This window comes from Oryzias melastigma, linkage group LG11 (assembly GCF_002922805.2).
Source record: "Oryzias melastigma strain HK-1 linkage group LG11, ASM292280v2, whole genome shotgun sequence".
Lineage (NCBI taxonomy): Eukaryota > Metazoa > Chordata > Actinopteri > Beloniformes > Adrianichthyidae > Oryzias > Oryzias melastigma.
In genome coordinates this window covers 18,618,244-18,638,092 of record NC_050522.1, presented here as the reverse complement: position 1 = coordinate 18,638,092, position 19,849 = coordinate 18,618,244, and the positions used below count along the sequence as shown (strand labels likewise).

The window sequence follows — 19,849 nt, the reverse complement described above, 5'->3', positions numbered from 1 at the left end:
TTATTCTCACTAAAAATAAATCAGTCTGTATGATTCATGTGAGTTTGACGTTATCATACAACCCTCTAGTGAATCCCACAGGTCCCTGTTGGTGCTCTAAACCTCATAATTTCACTTAGACAAACAGTTTCTCCGAGGAAGAGAGCAGCTTTTGTACAGATTTTCAAAAAATGAGCTTCCTATAATTTATTTTGTCACTTTAAACTAGCAAACATTTGAATTTATATCTAAACACTAGTTTTACTTCAAATTATTTCATAAAAGCCAACAGCTCCTCTGAATCTATTAAGGTGGTAGTAAAAAATGGCATTCGTTTGACATTGTAACACATTGAATTACTTTGAAATAAGCTCAACAACTTTGTTTTGCTGCTATTACAAGAGAAAATTCAAGATGATTTTAGGGGGGAAAAAAAACACGGATGTGTTCCCCACAACAACTGTTATTAATAAAAATGTTATTTTTATCTGTTCTGGCTGCAATAAAGGTAGTTGCATGGCAACAGTGTCCTACTGACGTTCAACGTCCCTTCAAACACTTTTTTTTGCTAGTCGACATAAAAACAAACAAACAAAAAAAAAACACTGACCCACTTAAGGAACGTAAAAGCGGATCATATGCTGTCAAATATTAAGAACAAAAGTCACTTCTCTGCGTCATTATTGCTATATTTGTTGATTTTGCAATAATGACGCAAATAAAGCTTCATTAGTCCGATGTCTATGTTATGTATGTCATTATCAGCCTCATGTTTTCATTACCCTGAGTTTTAAACAGACTCATGTTGGCATCAATCTTACTTCTTCGTCATCTTCAAGCCTTAACCTCAACCTCATGTTTTCATCAAAATCAAGTCTTAATCCAATTTATATCATCATCAGCCTCCCGTTGTAATTGGCCTCGTGTCTTCATCAAACCGCGGCTCATAATGAGCCTCATGTCTTCGTTTGTCTTCATCAGCCTGTTGGTCTGTCTGTTAGCTTCACTGATCTTTCTAAATTCATTCACAGCTTGATGTTAATATGCTGAAATTCATCTGAAACCATCAGAACTGAAGTGAGCAACAGGCAGTCGTGAGGATCATTGCTTTAGACGACTTCAAAAGATAAATCCAGATCTTGGAAATCTCTGACTGTTCTATCGCCATCTGGAAAAGAGTTTAAATAAAAGTGCAGGAGTTGGAATTAATGATTGTATTAAACAGTAAAAAATCTTTTTTTTTTAACAGTTGAGACCGTTTTACAACTCGAGCACATCGAAGTATTGGACTGGACTGGTTCTGATGAGACTGAAATATTCAATTTTTGAGATTTTGACATTTTTGAGACAAATTATGTTGTGGGCTCCTCACAAACCAATATGCTTCAACGATCCAGCAAAAGTCCTGACCTCAGTCTGATGTGAGGGATCTTAAGACAGCCGAACTTCCAGACAAAACTAAACAAAGACGAGCCTTTTTTCAGAACAATAATCCAAAAAGCAAGAAACTCAATAAAGAGTTCTTCATACTGAAAAGGGATGCTGAATGAGGATCTAAAGCTACTGAAGAAAGATCTGTAACTGTTGAAGGATCTACAGATGAAGATCTACCAATGAGGATCTGCAGCTCAGAAAGGGGGATCTATAGCACCTAAAGGAGAATCCACTAGTGGGGATCCAGTGCTCTTGGAGGAGGATCTATAGCTGTTGAAGAAAGATCCATGAATGATGATCAAGGGCTCTTAATGAAAGACCTTTAGCTGTTTAAGTAGGATCTGGAAAGGAGGATCTACAACTCTTGAAGCAGGATCCAAAACTGCTGAAATGGAATCTACAAATGAGGATCTATAGTTCCTGCAGGAGGATCTAGAAATTATTATCTACAGCTCTTGAAGGAGTCTCTATAACTGTTGAAGGAGGATCTAAAATTTTTGAGGAAGTATCTATACAAATGAGGATCTGCAGCTGCAAAAGGAGGATCTATAGCTCCTGAAGGAGGATCTACAAGTGGGGATCCACAGCTCTTGAAGCAGGATCTATAGCTGTTGAAGAAAGATCCACGAATGAGGATCAACTGCTCTTAATGAAGGACCTTTAGCCGTTTAAGTAGGATCTGCTGCTCCCGAAGAAGATCTAGAAAAGAGGATCTACTGCTCCTGAAGGAAGATCTACAAATGAGGATCTACTGCTTCTGAAAAAGATCTAGAAATGATGATCTACAGTTCCTGAAGAGGATCTACAAATGAGGATCTACTGCTCCTGAAGAGGATCTACAAATGAGGATCTGCTGCTCCTGAAGAGAATCTACAAATGAGGATCTGCAGCTGCAAAAGGAGGATATATAGCTCCTGAAGGAGGATCTACAAGTGGGGATCCACAGCTCTTGAAGCAGGATCTATAGCTGTTGAAGAAAGACCCACGAATGAGGATCAACGGGCCTTATGAAGGACCTTTAGCTGTTTAAGTAGGATCTACAAATGAAGATCTACTGCTCCTGAAGATGATCTAGAAATAAGGATCTACTGCTCCTGAAGAGGGTCTATAAATGAGGATCTACTGCTCCTGAAGATGATCTAGAAATAAGGATCTACAGCTCCTGAAGTAGATCTACAAATGAGGATCTACTGCTCCTGAAGGAAGATCTAGAATTGAGGATCTACTGCTTCTGAAAAAGATCTAGAAATGAGGATCTACTGCCCCTAAAGAAGGATCTAGAAAGGAGGACCTACAGCTCCTGAAGGATAATCTATAGCTGTTGAATGAGGATCTAAAATTGTTGAAGAAGGATCTAAAAATGAGGATCTGCAGCTGCAAAAGGAGGATATATAGCCCCTGAAGGATGATCTACAAGTGGGGATCCACAGCTCTTGAAGCATGATCTATAGCTGTTGAAGAAAGATCCACGATCAATGGCTCTTAATGAAGGACCTTTAGCTGTTTAAGTAGGATCTAAAAATGAGGATCTACTGCTCCTGAAGGTAGATCTACAAATGAAGATCTACAGCTCCTGAAGAGGATCTAGAAATGAGGATCTACAGCTCCTGAAGAGGATCTAGAAATGAGGACCTGCAGTTGCTGACGGAGGATCCAAAAGGTTCCAGAGTAGTTTTTCTTGTTTCCTAAAGAGTATTTGCACCAGAATTTTCGGTGCGCCCACAGACTTGTGCACCCGTTCATTTGGGCGCCAGGACCCCGCTCAGCGCTGATCCCCACACAGTTCATAAATTTTGCAGAACCAGCAGTGAAGCTGAAACAAGAGCCTATGCCCCCCCCCCACCATCACACACACAGCAGCTGACCCCCTGCAGTTTAAGCTGTGTAACCAGAACCCCGGACGATCACACACACACACAACGCCGATCAACACAAGTAACGAGTACACCTGAAAATGCATCTGTAATTAGAAGGTGATAATAAAGCTGTCCATCAGGATAAGCCTCGTGGCTTGGGTTCTCTGGAACCAGAACTTGCCGGGCCAAGACGACACCCAGCTGATTCTTTAATAAAGCCTCCTAGAGCTCTGAGGAGGACGCAGGCGCCCCATCTGCTGCGTTCGCGCCGATCTTTAGCATCATCACCGAGTTGAGGCGTCGTCTTGGAGTTCCCCCCGTTTTCTTATCCACAAGAACGCCGGATTTCATGGAATATTTATGAGGCCGGCAGAAGCCGGCGCTCTCAGTTCATCAGCGGGTCAAACCCCGTTCAGCGCTATATTTAGTTACACTTGCACTTAACCTATTGATAATGTAATTGTAGCGGCGTGACAGAAGCGGCAATATTTTCCACTCAGGTTTGTATGAAAGCATGTGGCGAGCTTTTGTGCACAAACAGAAGCGACACGCTTGCACACAAGTTTGACCTGTTTCTTCACGGATTAGTGCCTCATGTTTGTTTTCTGTGCAGAGCGGCTAAAGACCACAAAGTCTGAAAAAAGATCATATTAATCATCGTTCCACAAAATCCACTCAGAAAATAACATGATTGTTTTTTTTTTCTTTGTTGTGCTATGCTGATTTTTCAGAAAACAACAAGACAAAGGATTATGGGAAATGTGTGTGTTTGCATGTGCAGGAAGCCGAGTGTTTGTGGAGGACTGCAGTTACTATCAGCTGCATCAAACATGAAGACTGCCGCTTCATTTCGTTACAGAGATGAAGATCAGACTAAGAGGAGCCTGCAGGCCTCCTCGCTGCTGTCTGCTCTTTGTTTTCTCTGTAATGTTGAGCTCTCTGCTTCCTGTTGTTGACAGCTGAATATTTACAACCAGTTTAATTTCTTTATTCAGAGAGTATGACATTCCTGCAGAAAGTCTTCTGTTGTACGTGTTTGTGCTGAACATGCTTAAATTTTCCAAACAATATTTAACTTCTACCCACCATCGATGAGGAAATACTTCAGTCTGGTACTAAATGGCAGAACGCAGACACCTAATTGAATCAGAAAAGCCCGTGGGCGGCCCGGCACCTCTAACTACATCTCGGTTAACCATCTTGATTTTGTCAGAATTATAGAAAATGACATGTGAACTCGGCGTGAACCGCAGAGTCGGGAGGGGGGGAATCCTTGTATTGGCATTTCTAAACCTGAGCGGGGTGGTGCCAGAAAATCAATACTCCAGTCCAGCTGCTGTCTTCTTTCTGTCCGGGACTCGGAGGAGCAGAACTTTCCAAACACTCCGCTGCATTTTAAAATCTTTGCTGCTGAAGGTGTTCTTTAAGGAAAAATATCACTTGATTATGACTGCAAATAATTTCTATTGGTTGAAAAAACAGACATAAAGTGAGTCAGAGCTGGTTCTAGTATGATCAGCAGTTATCCAAACAGCAGGTTTTGCTCTCAGGAAAGTTTATTAAGTGTGCAGGAACATTTAGTTCTCAGATTCTGGAATAATGGATTCACTTCCTGCTTCCTGCTCCGGGTATTGTGTGAATAACCAGCTGAAGTTTTGTTGCTTTTTGGGCCTCATTTTGATGCTCAAAATGGCACTTGACTAAACTGTCACAGGTTGATCAAAACAAAGCAGTGGGATGAAACTGGTGTCAGGGTTTTGATGATATTTTCTCAGTTTGGTCAGTTTTTTATCATTGATGACTAATCTAAAAATGCAGCTTCCAGCTTTACCAGAAGTCATGAAAGCTGTTCTTCCATTCAAGATATCAGGTAATAGGTTAACTGATCCATAAATCCATCCATCCTCTGAACTCACTGAATCCCTTTTGGGATCACAAGACTACTAGAACCAACCCAGCTGGGTGAAGGCAGCATGCACCCTGAACCTGGATCCTAAAATCCAGAATGTCTTGTCTTAAAATGAGGGAGAGAAAATAGTTCCTGCATTTCTTACTTCAACTTTACTGTCCTAAAATTCTATGCAGAACCTCCAGCTGGCTTAAGATGGTGTAACCAGAGTTCAGAACGATGAAACTATTATTGCTCGCTTAAAGCAGAATATAAAATTCTCTAATGTACAGGCTTAAAATCTTCTAACTCCATCTTTTTTCATGGATCCCATTGAGACTATCCTCTTTTTGACAAAAAGAACAATCCTTACTGAGCGAAATGACTCAAAAGTAAAGGAGTGCTTCTTTGAAAAGAAAGTTCAAACTTAGCAAATTAAAAATGACTACGATCATTTTCTCCTCTAATAGAAAAAAACTCCAAATAATCTTTGGAACCAAGTCCAGGTCAGCCCAAAGTGGCCAAGTGACCAACAGATTGCATCAAAGGTTTTTTTCGTGTATTCCCAATATTGACTAAATAGAGAGGTGATGATGGAGACAAGAACTCCATTTAACCTGTGAAGTCTGTGGTAGAGTCAAATTCAATAAGGGCGATTATTTAATGTGACTGGTTGGAGTCTGAGAGGACAGGAATGAGACAAACACAGAAATACTGGGACATCTGTTATGAGACAACTGTAGCTGTGAGAGACAAACACAAATATGCATAATTATATAGGGAGGTAACAGGATAAAGACAGAGAAACTCAAAGTCTCTTAAAAAATGTAATAGGATATTAATTTAGACACTGTAGTAATTCGAGAACATGAAGCAAACTAACAAAATCCTCATTTGTAACTGCAAACAACAGGAGACAGATGACGCAGAGCGAGCTTTTTGAGGTCCAAAGTACCAAATGACGCCACAGGTGGAAAAGATTGAGTAAAATTCTGCCAAATTTATTAGAAAAAATGGACCCAAATACATCTCATGTTCTCCAAACCAAGCTCTTCTCTTCCAGTCTACAGGATTCCTGGCTGTTCCCAGAATTCCCTTTTATGAAGACATACAATGAGATGAAAAACGGAGTAAAAATGAAAATAGATGTGCATGTGTTAATAAATCTGTTGGTCACGCCATCCTCTCATTGTCCCTTTTCCTTTTATGAAGTGACATTTCCTGTTTGATGTTGGGATCTAACAACAAGGAAAACGTCATTTCAGAGGACATCAAACACACCGGAGGAACTGGCCAAACTGAAAGATGAATTTGGTTTCTGGTGTTTACTTCCCCAAAGACGACAACAACTGAACCTGCAGATGACACAAAACAACAGAATGGTGGCAACAGTTTAAAGTAAAGATGAAGTTTTCTTTCCTGAGACTTCTTGAGGAAGCATGAGCATAGAAAATGACTGATAAAAAACTCCTTAAAACATTCATTCCAACATTGCTCATACTGCTGTGAGCGAGATCGTCAGGACGTCTAAGAATCGGTTTCCTTTGTGTGTTTTCTGCCTGGACGTAAATCCGGAGCTTGTTAATTCGTTACTGGAGCTCCACCGCGCTGTGGCTGCTCTCCTGCGTCCCTCGAGAATGTGGCTTATAGCGTCTCCTTCAGAGTCTGTGTGCGTGCACGGAGCACGCTCAGCCTCCAGATTTAAACAAGCTTTTGTTTAAGCTCTCCTATCCTCGAAACAGACTCTCCACTCTGCAGGCCGTTTCCCCAGGATAAAACCATTAAAGGGATCCATGAGTCCTGAGGAGGACCAGGACCAGCAGGGAGGCTCGAGCAGAACACCTTCAGTGGGCTGTTTCTGGGCTTTCTGCTACAGGCTCATAAAACTTTAAATCAGTCTGTATTGTTGGGGATATAAAATATTACTTAAAATATTACAAGCAGTGATAGAACATGCCCCGCCCACTACTCTTCTGATTGGTGATTCAGCCATCTGCATGAAGACGGTGGTTGTCAAGTCAACCAAATATACCAAACAGGTGCTAACGCTCCTCACATGTGGGCACTAACAGCTATGGGAGCCTTAAATCTGGGAGAGAGTCTCACCCTGACCTGGCTGCAGAAGACAAGATGGCGCCGGACATTATTGGCCGGAAGTGGAAATGACACAACTTTAGACGAGCGCAAAACTTTTTCTTCTGTTCCAGTTTTAAAATTAATCATAAAAAGTAATAAATAAGGCAGTCGATAAATTATCAAGTTTAAAAAAAAAATGTTTAATAGTCTTCTTTATTAAATTTGTAGGATTGAAACAGGGGCTGCATGGTGGCGCAGTGGTGAGCGCTCTCGCCGCTGGTTCGAATCTCATCTCAATCTCTCCTCAAGCTTCCCTGCACAGTCCAAAAAATGCTTTACAGGCTAATTGATTACTCTAATGTCTTCCTTGGTGTTCGTGTGCTTGGGAGTGACTGTGTGGTCTGCGTCAGGCGGGCGACTTGTCTGTCACCCGCCTTTACCCAACAATAGCAGGGATAGGCCCCAGCGACCCAAAAAGGATATGGGAGGTTGAAAAATGGATGGATGGGTTTGAAACAGAAATTGATTATATTTTCGCTCTTTGTGGAGACATATATATATATATATATATATATAGTCTATCTATATTTATTTTAATGAATTACAAGTCTTCCAATCTTGAAGTAACAAACATATAAGATGTACAGAAGCTGGAGTTGCACATTTTTAGGTGAACATGCTGCTTATGGGCTCATTGAGCTCATTGCTTTATCCTGTGCCACGCTGGTACAAAACAAATTTTTAGTGAGCATGATATGCATAAAATTAGGCAAAATGCTGATCCTTTAATTGTTTTCAAAATTAACATTAACAATATTGCTCAGAATTGTAAAATAAAAAAACTTGTTAAATTTGAAAACAAGAAAAAATGAACTTTGAACATCACCAGCTAAAAATAAAGTTTTTTTTGAGATATGGGGGTACTTTCACTCCTGGTCAATGACTTCGGGTTCAGATCAAGAAGCAATGGTTCATCAAATAAACTTGGTTCAGCAGGGAAAGGACACAATGTGTCCGGCAGTTCCAGCCGCCAGATTTCCCGCTCCTGTTCTCCTCACCTGTTTTTTTCACCTTATTTTGTATTCCGTCTCCAGCTTTCTTTTAACTTCTTTTGATTAACCTGTTGACTGTTCTCTCTTTCATTTTCTCTGTAATGTTCAGAGTAGGACAACCCAAACTAGAAGCACACACAGAACTATTTATATTCATTTATTTGGAGATCTCTAAGAGTTAAATGCACCACCAGTTCCACAGGGGAGCTGAAACTTCTCACTAACAAAGGCAGAGATCCGACTGGAGACGTCATGAAACGAGGACGAATCTAATCAGAGGAGGCACACAAATCTGTGATCCAAAGACAAAAACTCAGAAGAAGAAAAGGCCGATCGATACATCAAGGGTTCAGACTTAATCTTAGCCAGAGACAGAAAAAGGGTCAAAACACAGTCGAGCAAAAAACTATGAAAGTGTGAAATGTTGGAATGTGAGCCAAGGCACCAGGAACTGGCAGAGTGTGAGACCCGACATACTGTGGCTCACAGGTGGGATGAATGACAACGATTAGGCACCAGGTGGAGACGGAGAATGGAGAGCATGCCAAGAAATTTTACTATAGATCATAACACTCTGAGGAAGAGTAATCAGAGTATTTCTGAAGGTAAACTGCAAGTCTTACAACTCATTTTGGGCTCTACGTACAAAATGTGGCCAATGAACACGTGTCAAAAGTTAAACCAGCTCTAACTTTGACCATTCAGGGACTCTGATTTGGTAGTGATGTTTGGATTGGGTCACTTTTAATTCACAGAAGTGAAAATTGATGATGGAGTAGAAATTAATTATTGCTTTGACACCAAAACCTTCATTTATTGGAAGAGAGCTGTGAAAGAAAAAGCCCATGTTATGTATATTCAAGCGTTAGAAGCTCCGTGCTAAAGCTAGCGGACTGGCGATTATTAATGACGTCAATGACGAAAGTGATGTGTAAAATATTAGACACATTTTTTCATAACTCTCCGTTTGGAGGGATAAATGAAGGGGGAGGGAGAAGGGAAGAATTCGGATTGGGCCCAACCCTCCTGCAACAGTAGGTGATGGACATGTGCTAGTAGAAGAAGAAGCCCCTCCCTGCTTGACCAGTGTGAACACCATGGGCTAAATGTGCTTTCGGGAAATGCATGTTTAACACGTTCTATAATGGGCGTCAAATCCCAGGTGTGTGCAGCTTATTGCAAAGAAAAGCAGCTAACATAAAGTGTTGCACAATAGAGAAAAGCCGCTTTTCTTAGTGACAGAATTGCTGACTGCGTCAACATTTCATTGCTGTTATGTGTATGTATATCAGCTGCTTTTCTAGGTTTGCAGCGCTAATGGTGGAAGAGTTGGAAAGAAGGGCAACACTGGAGCTAAAGTTCTGGTGTTACAGGGTTAAATGTTGGCTTTGACTGTTTTTATCTACAAAATTTGGGATTGATCCTTGAGTACTGCTGAGTTTAAGTCAGTTTTTCCCTATTACTCATTTGCAACCAAGCGTTTTCCTCTTTTTGATGCAGTTTTGTTATAATTTGTGTGATTTTAAGGCGTTGGTCAGAGGGAATTTGTTTGTAAATGTGACACGAGTGGATTATCACGTTGCATTGGATAGGTCATAAAATATATAAAAGCAAACCAGTCTGGAAAGATGATTTATTAGCTCTCTTCTGTCCAAGGCCATATAGATTTACTGAACCCCGCCTCCCCCTAAGAGCGGCAGCATGGGGCTAATATCTGAAAATGACGATGAATATGCCCCTCGCTCTGAGCACTTGTGTGCCTGGAGCCTTTTTTCCCTGACAGCTCCTCCATCCCGGTGCTTTTGTGAGAGCGGGGCTGCATGTTGTGGAGGCTGCGCGCTGTAAAGCTTGTTGGCTCTCAGTGAATGAAAGCGAACATCCGTCCAGCTTATCTGGGGGAGCAGACTTGGGCTTTTTGCCTCATAATTGCGGGCTGATACAAGCATGAACACACAGTGAAGAGCCTCTTTGAGGGAGGCTTAAGTCTGCCTCTCATTTCCCATCCGTCTCTGCGTCTGAGAGTCCAGATCAAAAAGAAGAGGAAACGTAGCATGAAAACTGGACTCTGCTTCAACTACCAGACTCTCTGTGTGCACGTGAGGCTCATGAAAACCAGATGACTGACTCAACGTGCAGCTCCTTCTCACTAACCTAAGCTTCCAGCATTTTCACAGCTTTTTTTTAGCAGCAAAGTTCCTGGTGGCCTGCGTTTGACTCTTTCTTTCCCGCCCCCTCAAACTTCTTTGGAATTAAATGTTCTCCTCAGAGCTCCTCATCCTCTCGCCCACAACCCAAAAAAAGAAATAAACTTTGAAGATGTTTTGACTGCTTCGTGGCTCAGATCTCTGAACGCTATCGGACCTGTTTTATTATCAAAGAACAGATTGGGGCTTTTCTGTTGGTTTTTTTTTTTAGGAACGCTTTTCTCATTTTTGCATTCCCCGCCCATCTTTTATTAGATTAAACAACAGTCTCACACCAGGAATGTTTTCAAGAATGCATAAAAGGTGATGTTCACTGTTGCTACACGATACTAGCGCATGTCCGCCACCTACAGTTGGAGGAGGTTTGGTACGAAAAGTCGAAGCGGTGCAAATCTAACAAATCTTGCTCCAGATTTTTTCTCTCACAGCTCTATTCCAATGTGTGAGAGACTTATTGTTATATATTTTTATTTGACGCCATCCATGGGTCACAAGTTCAATTGGTTTAACTGTCAATTGGCATTGGATGGACAGGTTGATTCCAGTTTTAAGCAGTTCATTCATGTTTATATCACCTTATTGTTGTAAAAACTCACTGTTTTGCAGGCAGACAGCAGCTCAAACTGTCTAAAAGTTGCACATTTTATAAGAGAAAGATTATGAGAGAATTTTTTGTATAAAGAGGTGGTAATGGCTTCGAGAACATCTCTTTGTGGGACGAGGAGGACGAGTTCCTCTGTCAGAAGAAGGCTTTGATGAAGTTGAGGACCTAACCGGATCGGACAGTGACAGGTGGAGAGTAGAGGTATCCCCTCCCTTGTTTTCCTTGAGACCCCAAGAGAAGAGTGGAGCGAGAGGTGGAGCGACAGATGGAGGAGGCTCAAGAGGAAGGATGACAGGATTCATTAAACCACGTCTGGATGTGTCAGTGCGAGGCCTTTTTGCATGTTCAAGAGCCTGTTTATGATGCATGTGCGTCTGTGTGAGCAGCTGACAAATGGAAGACTGACTTGGTTTCCCTTTTTACCATGTGCTTTAAATTCTGACAAAACTCAGGCAAAACCAGAGGGGAAGTGCAGGGATGTGTTTGGTCTTCAAGGACATTTTGATCTACATCAGAGACCTACTTTCTCTGATGTGGGGTCCTGAGAACTCTTGAGAACGAGGGTTTCTATTCACTTGCAGATGAACTCTGGTCCGGTTCACTTCAGTGTGAATGCAAACAGACTTTCCATGAACCAAAACCAGTCTAGCCACTTTTCCTCTTCTTGTATCTTTTTTCTGTCTTGGTCAGAATTTATAGAGTACTCAAATGAGCATTTGTTAGAACTGTGCGATATTTCCAGGTAGTTGAGTCCATTTCAGTTTTTTTCCTTTACTGAGAGTGATGCATATGAAAGCAAATCAAAGCACATAGAGGGGTTAAAATTATTAGCATTTCTGCCCATTCATAGTGACTCAAAGCAGCTTTATAATAAAATTAAGAAAATGCTTATTTATTGTCTTCCAGCGCATGCAGATATAATTAAAATGAAATTCTTGGAAATTATCGTTGAAGGAATTAATTTTGAAGTTGAGTCATGACATCTGGACTTAAATGTCTTTTTCTTGAAATGTTTCATCGCCCATCCAAGAGGCTTCATCACTCTTAAAGAAAAGATCATAAACTTTGGCTCAAGGTTTATATTTGGAAACATGTCAAATTCATATAGAAAGTAGCAGGAAAATCAACTTTTTCAAACGTACAAATTTTCTTCAACTTTAAAGTCCTAATTGTCTTCCAAGTGTTCATTCCCATCTCCAAATTAACTCTTATCCCTGATTAGACTTGAATAAGTAAACATACTTGTTAAGGTGCATTTGCGCGATAAATTTGCGTGCCTCGCCCTTCTTTCACCACAAATTTGATGCTCGCTGCATGTGGGAGGAGCTACCAGCTCCGTCTGTGGATATCTCACTTAGAATGAATGGATATGGTGTTGAGGATAAAGGTTTATTTATTGTGAAGAGAACATCGGTAATCATGTCTCCATGTTTGGGTTTAGGATTCTTATTAAAAGATTATTAAAAGAAATATTCAAAGATTTTTACCGGTACAGGGGGTTGTGTCTGTATGACAGCCGCTTTCGCTGTGTTTCTGTGTCTCTGTGGCTGAGCTTGAAGGATCACAGTTTTGCATTAATCTGAGGGGGAAAAATAATATTAGTAGATCTTTTTCCTTGCTTAAATATTCAATGAGACCAGAGTCGATAAGGGTTGGGCACTGATTGGGTTTTATTCGGTTCCGGTGCAAAAGCGGTTCTCTCGGTTTCTAATCGGTGCCAATTTCGGTACTTCAGTAATAAAAAATAATGCCGACATCTTCCCCAGTCAACACATTTTCATTCTCAAGTCATCACATATTGATGCATAGTTTGGACAGCCGTGTCAAAAATTGACGTTTTGGGTGTCGTTGGTTTTTGATGTGCTGGCTGTTCACATTAAATAAAAGCTCCCCAACCTCCGAGCCGCAAACCTGTAGCTCCTTAACTCTTTCACTGCGCGGCGAATCCGCTGCTCGTCACCTGTCAAACAAGAGTATGAGGTTGTGCTGTATGTGGGTGTCTGTGAATGCTAAGGTGCTCTCACACTGGCTGCGTCCCAGCGGCCACCCCCAATGAAAAATCCATGCAAATGCTCATAGAAGTCTGAAATTCTAACAGGGAAACGTCAATAACAATCAACTGAAGAGAGTTTAGACCAGAGGTCTGGAACCTTAAACGCTAAAGGAGTTCAGTTTCTTACTGACCAAAAACCAGAGAGAGCTGCAAAGTCCTACTTTCCCGTTTAGAAAAAATACACTTTATTTATGCTTTTGTGACTATTAAACCATTGCTTATAAAATGTACTTTTTACATATTGAGTTATAAAACTTACATTTTTCTGAATTTGAAAATGTTAACTTTTTTTTTTTTATTTCTGACGAAAAACATCCAAGCTCCTTTTAAAATAAAATGCACCCTTTGTTATTTCCACACAATAGAGGGATACAAAGTCAATTGTGGCTCTTTATTTGGGAAACTCTGAAAGTTGACTTCTTTGACAGTGACCCATCAATTTCAATGTCTTCTGTTTTTTCCCCTTTATACAATCTCTTTCCCCTTTCCGTAGTGTTGCATGCTCAACACTGTGAGCTTTTTTTTCTTCAGCTGATAGAAATGAAACATTTTTAAGGAACAAGGAGAGCTCTAATTGTGAAACCCATCACACATTATTAATTTCAGTGAAACGCAGGAGGTGACTTGATGGAAGATAAAATATTCCTGGATAGGAAGCTACAAGCGCCCTGACCGGCATTCCACAACCTTGATTCTGGAGAGGAAGTATGTCCAAACATTTAACCAATGAGGGAGAAAAGAGAGACATGTCACCTCCAAACACTAGATGGCAGTATTTGTTTTTGCTTAAGTTTCTAACAGTCTCTCATTTTGATCCAACCATCTTTCACTGCACTACTGAAGGGTGAAACAGGATTCACCCACCCACAATCTCACACATTAACACAAACACAAATCAGCAGGTGGGCGCTCTGGGGTCAGCAGGACTTACCGGCTGGTGACGGTGTGTTGCTGCTGCTGCTGCACGGCTGCTGAACTTGTGATCTTTGAGGTGAGGGGGGACGCAGCTGGGGCAGGGAGCTGATGACTGATGGAAACAGGTAGGGATAGACCTCGTGAGTGTAGCGCCTCATCTGGACCAGGGAGGGACTGCTGCAGGACTGGGTGCGGCTGGCGGTCTTCATCACAACAGAGGGTGAGGGGCACGCTGAGCACTGAGGCAGTGAGGTGGGGGGCCATCAGGTGTCCTTGATGTAGCAGTTAGTATATGTGGAACAGGCGTGAAGCCACTTCGGCACGCATAGTGAGGGGGTTTAACGTCGCCCACGCCGACTCAAGGGCTTCACCTTCCAGCTCTGAAAAAACAAAAATAGAAAAATGAAGATGAGCTTCATCTCTGCCAGTAAAGTTTTGCCTTCCACAGAAATGGAAGTGATTATCTCACTGGACTTATGCAATGAAACAGTGCTGATAGTTTACAGAAACCGTTTTTTATTTAAGTAGAACAACTAGGAAACCTCAAACAAATATGTAAAATGGTTCCAAATAAAACATACTGATCCTATAAAGGAGGGGTGTCAAACTCAATCGCACAAGAAGCTAAAATCCAAAACACACCTTCAGTTGCAGGCCAAACAGGATAAAGATTTATTGAACACTCAAAAAATAAATTTTTAAAACTTTAAAACCATACATTTTTAACTTTATTATGAACTAGATACATAGCATTACCTGCGATAATGCTGGTGGGAATGCTGTAAGATGAATTTGGCCACTGAAGATGCTAATACTGATATCTGAAGATGCTGAAATTGATAGCTGAAAACGTTGAAGCTAATAGGTAAAAATTCTGAAGCTGATAGCCAGCTACAATATTAGCTAAATGCTAAATTAGAAAAAAACCCACTTAGGTTAGCCTAAACAGCTAGCATGTAGCTGAAAGCTAGCGGGAGAAATGGGATGATGGGATATCAGTGGAGGCTTTTTTCTACAGCAACAGTGTCAAAGAGGAATTTTTAATGAAGTCCTGCCGCTCTGAACAAACTTTATCACAGGCTTTTTGATTTCGGCTAAAAATAGCATAATAATTACGGTAATAAAAATAATTATATATAGACTACCAGGAACACTTTTACAGTAGATACATATATGATTGGAGTTGAAATTTGTTCTCCAAGTAAGTTAAGCTTACAAAAAAACAAGAACAAATGTCTTTATAAAGTTTCTTTAAACAGTGAGGAGGCAAAAGAAGAACATACTGTACAACTTCAAAGAAAAAGAAAGCTGCATTTAAAGACAATACCAGGAGGCCAACTTGAAATGTGGATTTATTGTGACAGGTTGTTCCCTCGCACTAAGACTGCTTTACATAACATGCAGCAACCGGCTCTTTAATGTTACGAGGGTGTTGTTAATAAAGTTGGATACACTGTGGATTGTTATTATGCAGAGAAAACACCAGTTTTTAATTTTATTTTGTTAAATTTGTCCACATCTTAAAGGCTGAAGTTGGCGTTCATCTTTTTTTCTGTTTTGACAGTTAAGGGAAAAGTAAATTATTGAAAGAAGTACTGAATGTGCTTAAAAGTTAGGGTTCATTGACAGTTTTAACTGGCTGCAGGTATTTAATGGAAGAAAAACTTTAAAGCAAAACTTCTATAAAATTTCATCTTATTTGAGATCTTGTGAGGAAAAACTTCAAAGATTTTTCTGCAGAGCTGGGAGATTATGACAATTTAAAATTCCTTTAAATTTGTAGAAATATGATATGGGGTCATTCAAGAATATAACCTCCTATCCCAAGAGGTCTTTTATAAAGACGTATAATTTTGCCTTTAAAGAGTTTTACAAATCAGAAAGCATCCTTAAAAAAATCGGAAACAAATTTGTTTTATTAATCCTGTTTAAACCATCTTGAATTCTCTTTTTCTGTAAGAACCTGATTTTATTGTTAACTTTTTCTTATATTTCCTAAATTAAAAAAGTCAGATACCAACTTTAAGGCCTTGTAAAGGCAGATCAATAAAAATATTGTCTGACATTTTAACTGCTTAGCGGTACAAAAAACCCTGGGGGTCTTTAAAGGAAGATACTACAAATTGTCAACTTTTGACCAATCCTCATATTTGGAGATTTAACCCCTTTTTGCCCTTTTACAGACTATAGCAGATCTTTTTAACATCTTTTTCATAGCAGGTCATGCTGTAGACCTGAAATTAAACATAAATGTTATCCCCTAATTATTTCAGAGAATCAGAATATTTGGAACTTCAATGAAAGAAAAAACTAAATCTGAAGAAGCCATAAGAACAGCACTAAGAAAATGTTTGTCAAGCTATTTAATTGTTGTCATGGCGATGCACTGTAGTACATTCTAAGAGCCCATAAAGAGCCTCCTCAGTCTAAAAATACACTGCCTCTTTTTGATAATTACCTTAAATTGCTTCAGAAAAGAGGATGAACCGCTCAGACGCAGGTCATCTGCTTTTGTTTGTGCCGTCGATAGACTCCAGACAAAGTTGGAGAACTAAAATATGAACTAGAACTTCCAGCTTTGAGGGTACAATATGTTTTTTATTCTGTACAGCAGGACTTTCAGGTCGTTCAAGGACCTCTGAAGATTTGAGCAAAGCTAATAAAACCTGGACAGCCTTCACTCTATTTTTCCAGCTTCTCTCTTTCCTTTTTTTTATTTTTTTAGAACAGATATGTTCTCTGGTACCCGTTTGATCTCACATTATAACCCATGCAGCAACAGCTCCCCCTTCATCCATCGGTCACGTGTTCATCCATCTAACTCTTTGTATGACATCCATCCTTGTTTTTTTCTTTTAATCTGCCCTTCCATCTATCCATCACTCATGTGTCCATCCTTCATCATTTCCTTCTTTAGTTTATCTATAAATCCTTCCATCTCTCCAATGATCCTCCCATCCATTCTGCATTTTACCCATCAGTGTCCCTGTCTTTGTTTTTCTGAACATCTATCATTCATCATCCAATAACGGTTCGTCTTTTTATCCATCAATTATGTATTATCCATGGTGGTAAATGGCGTATACTTATATAGCACTTAATACGTTAATTAAGGCTCAAGGTACTTCACAAGTACTGTTCACCCACACACAGACATTCACACACTGATGCTGGCAGAGCGACCATGCAAGACGCTAACAAACGACCAGAAATAACCTGGGGTTCAGTGTCTTTTCAAGAAAACTTTGACACATGGGAAGGTAAAACATCTAAAAACATCTAAAAATAAGACTTTTTGGACAATCCCATGCTCTTGTGGGTGCAGTTTGGAGTGGAACCTTCCTCTTCCAACATGACTGTGCACCAGGGCACAAAGCATGGTCCATAAAGACATGGAGGACAGAGTCTGGTGTGGATGAACTGGACTGACCTGCTCAGATTCTTGACCTGAACCCCGTAGAACACCTTTGGGATGAATTAGAGTGGAGACTGAGTCAGGCCTTCTCCACCAACATCAGTGTACGACATAACCAATGCACTTTTGGAAGAACGGTCAAAAATTCCTATAAACACACTCCTCAACCTTGTGGAAAGTCTTCCTGGAAGAGTTGACGCTGTAATATCTGGACCAAAGGTGGACCAACATTATAATGAATTCTATGGGTTAGGAATGGGATGGCACTTCAGTTCATATGTGAGTCAAGACAGGTGAGTAATACTTTCGGTAATATAGTGTAACTTTGTGGTGAGATTATGCTGACTCTCCATACGTCTAAAACTCTTTATCATCATTTTAAACATAAGAAATGTTGAGAAAATAAAATTAAAAAAAAAACAGGCAACATTTAAAAAGAGGAGTTTTAAAACACATTTCCATAAGTTTAACTATCAGTTTTAGGGGCCATTTTGAGAATCAGAGTGGCTGGTAGAGATGGATGTTGGTCATGGTCATACCATCTATACCTATTGAAAAAATGTTTTCCTAAATGTCCCCTTAAGGAAAAAAAAATCTGGAAATTATAAATGATTATAACCTTTTTTGTTTAGGTCGTTGATTTTTATTGGCCTGTGGCTTCCTTCTCTCTGCATTTCTGGAGGAGGGATCCTTTGACATGTTCCTCATCATGGCTGTAATGACAAGTGGTGCCAACATGCGTCAGAGAAATGTCAATAGATCTGATTGGTAACATGGGAATTAACACTCATGTGTCATCAATACCGTGAGGATCAATATCACAATCATAACAAACAGACATGACCTTAAACAAGGGATGTGAACCCCGCGATGCTGGACATTCATCAAGTTAAGGTCAAGGAGGTCTTAGTGAGACGAAAGGGAAGTAGGGATTTTCAGATTTTAGATGTTCTGGAACTATACGAGAGAATCAGGAGTTTATAAGCATCCTTTGTTCAAGCAGGAGTTCATCCACCCACGACGCTCTGAAGAGCACATTAACAATAAATGAGATGACAGGTGACCTGTGAAGATTAGTAAAACCCCTAACGAAGGTGAACTCTTGCTGTTTGATCTCTAAACTTGTCCTACTCCGAAGATCTTCACATCTATTGTGAAAGCGTTCCCAGTGGTCTTTTAATTAGGATTATGCCGTTTTTAGCCAAAATAAAATTAAAAAAAAAGAAATAAACAGTGCTTTTTTTCCAGGACATAGTTTCTGCAGGGCGGCAATAGTTTATTAGAAAGTTGTGGGTAGGACTGTTAGCATGGAGCCACCCCACCCCCACTCCCCCTCTATGTCCCAAGATCTTTTTCAAACTGCATTTTTTGTCTGCTCCTGATTCCCACTAAAGAAATACTCAGAAATGCAATTTTGAGCTTACTTTTCTTTTACATGTGTCCTCCATCATTAGCAATCTGCCACAAGAACAAGTTAAAAACACCAAAAACACAATTTTCCTCAGTGTCTTTAAGACTTTACGGCTGTTTTGATCTTTGATGAGTCATCTCTGTTGCCTTTGGCTTAAAAATAAAGAGAGCATTTCTGTGTTCTGATATCAAATATGCTAAGCTTTTTATTCCTTTGGGGCCTGACGACGTTCAGCTTTCACTGGAGCGTAATTAAACATTTTTGATAAAATAAAACGAGCACAGGAATGCACAATAAGCCTCAGCAGGAATAAGGTTTGAGAAAAACAATCTTTAAGACGTTTCTTGTATGTTTTTTTTTTATTTGTCTTCAAGCAACGTATGAAAGCTCCACTATGTTTCCACACCTGCTGATCTGGAGGATGGGTCAGAAGATGAGGACTAGAGGTGTAGATGAGGAGCTTCTGCAGCATTAATGATGATCCGCCTCTAAACAAGTTAGATGATGAAGAATTTTAAAACCGTTGGTTTAATTTGTCTCAGATTTCAGCTAACTTTACTTATTGCAAACCCCCATCTGTGGTGCTGTTGATGATCGCTCACCCTCCACGCTGATACCTGGGTGTTTAAACTGTCTTCAGCCTGCCCCTCCATCATCATCATCAGCCATCGCCATTGGAATCTCACTAAAAAAAAGCCATTTGATGAGTTAAGCACAAGCTCATCTGCTCTTACCTTCCTTTTTTAAACTTTTGTTATTTTTATTTTTTAATATGAGCTTCATGCAGCACAGTACCGTCCCCCAATGTGAAGAGATCAGGATCTAAAGGACATTAGCGTGGATTGTTGTCTTTTTTTTGACTCGCGCTTTTAAACCTCTTTGGCAGAGAAAACCTCCAAATTATTCCGTAATTTGAGTTTTTACAAACTTAAGTGTCTTTGGTAACTGCAGATTTACAAAAA

General features: G+C 40.1%; 1 protein-coding gene across 1 annotated transcript in view; it reads right to left on the bottom strand.

The window, feature by feature from the left end:
- Positions 1 to 19,849, bottom strand: part of LOC112160942 (retinoic acid receptor beta) — a 77,536-nt gene that overhangs the window by 42,306 nt on the left and 15,381 nt on the right. Inside the window, exons 2-4 of the mRNA XM_036214221.1 lie at positions 19,294 to 19,572; positions 18,096 to 18,189; positions 14,078 to 14,441 (exon numbers count right to left, since the gene is read on the bottom strand). Coding sequence (XP_036070114.1) covers positions 14,078 to 14,270 — 193 coding nt within the window. The 5' untranslated portion in view covers positions 14,271 to 14,441; positions 18,096 to 18,189; positions 19,294 to 19,572. The remainder of the gene's footprint in view (positions 1 to 14,077; positions 14,442 to 18,095; positions 18,190 to 19,293; positions 19,573 to 19,849) is intronic.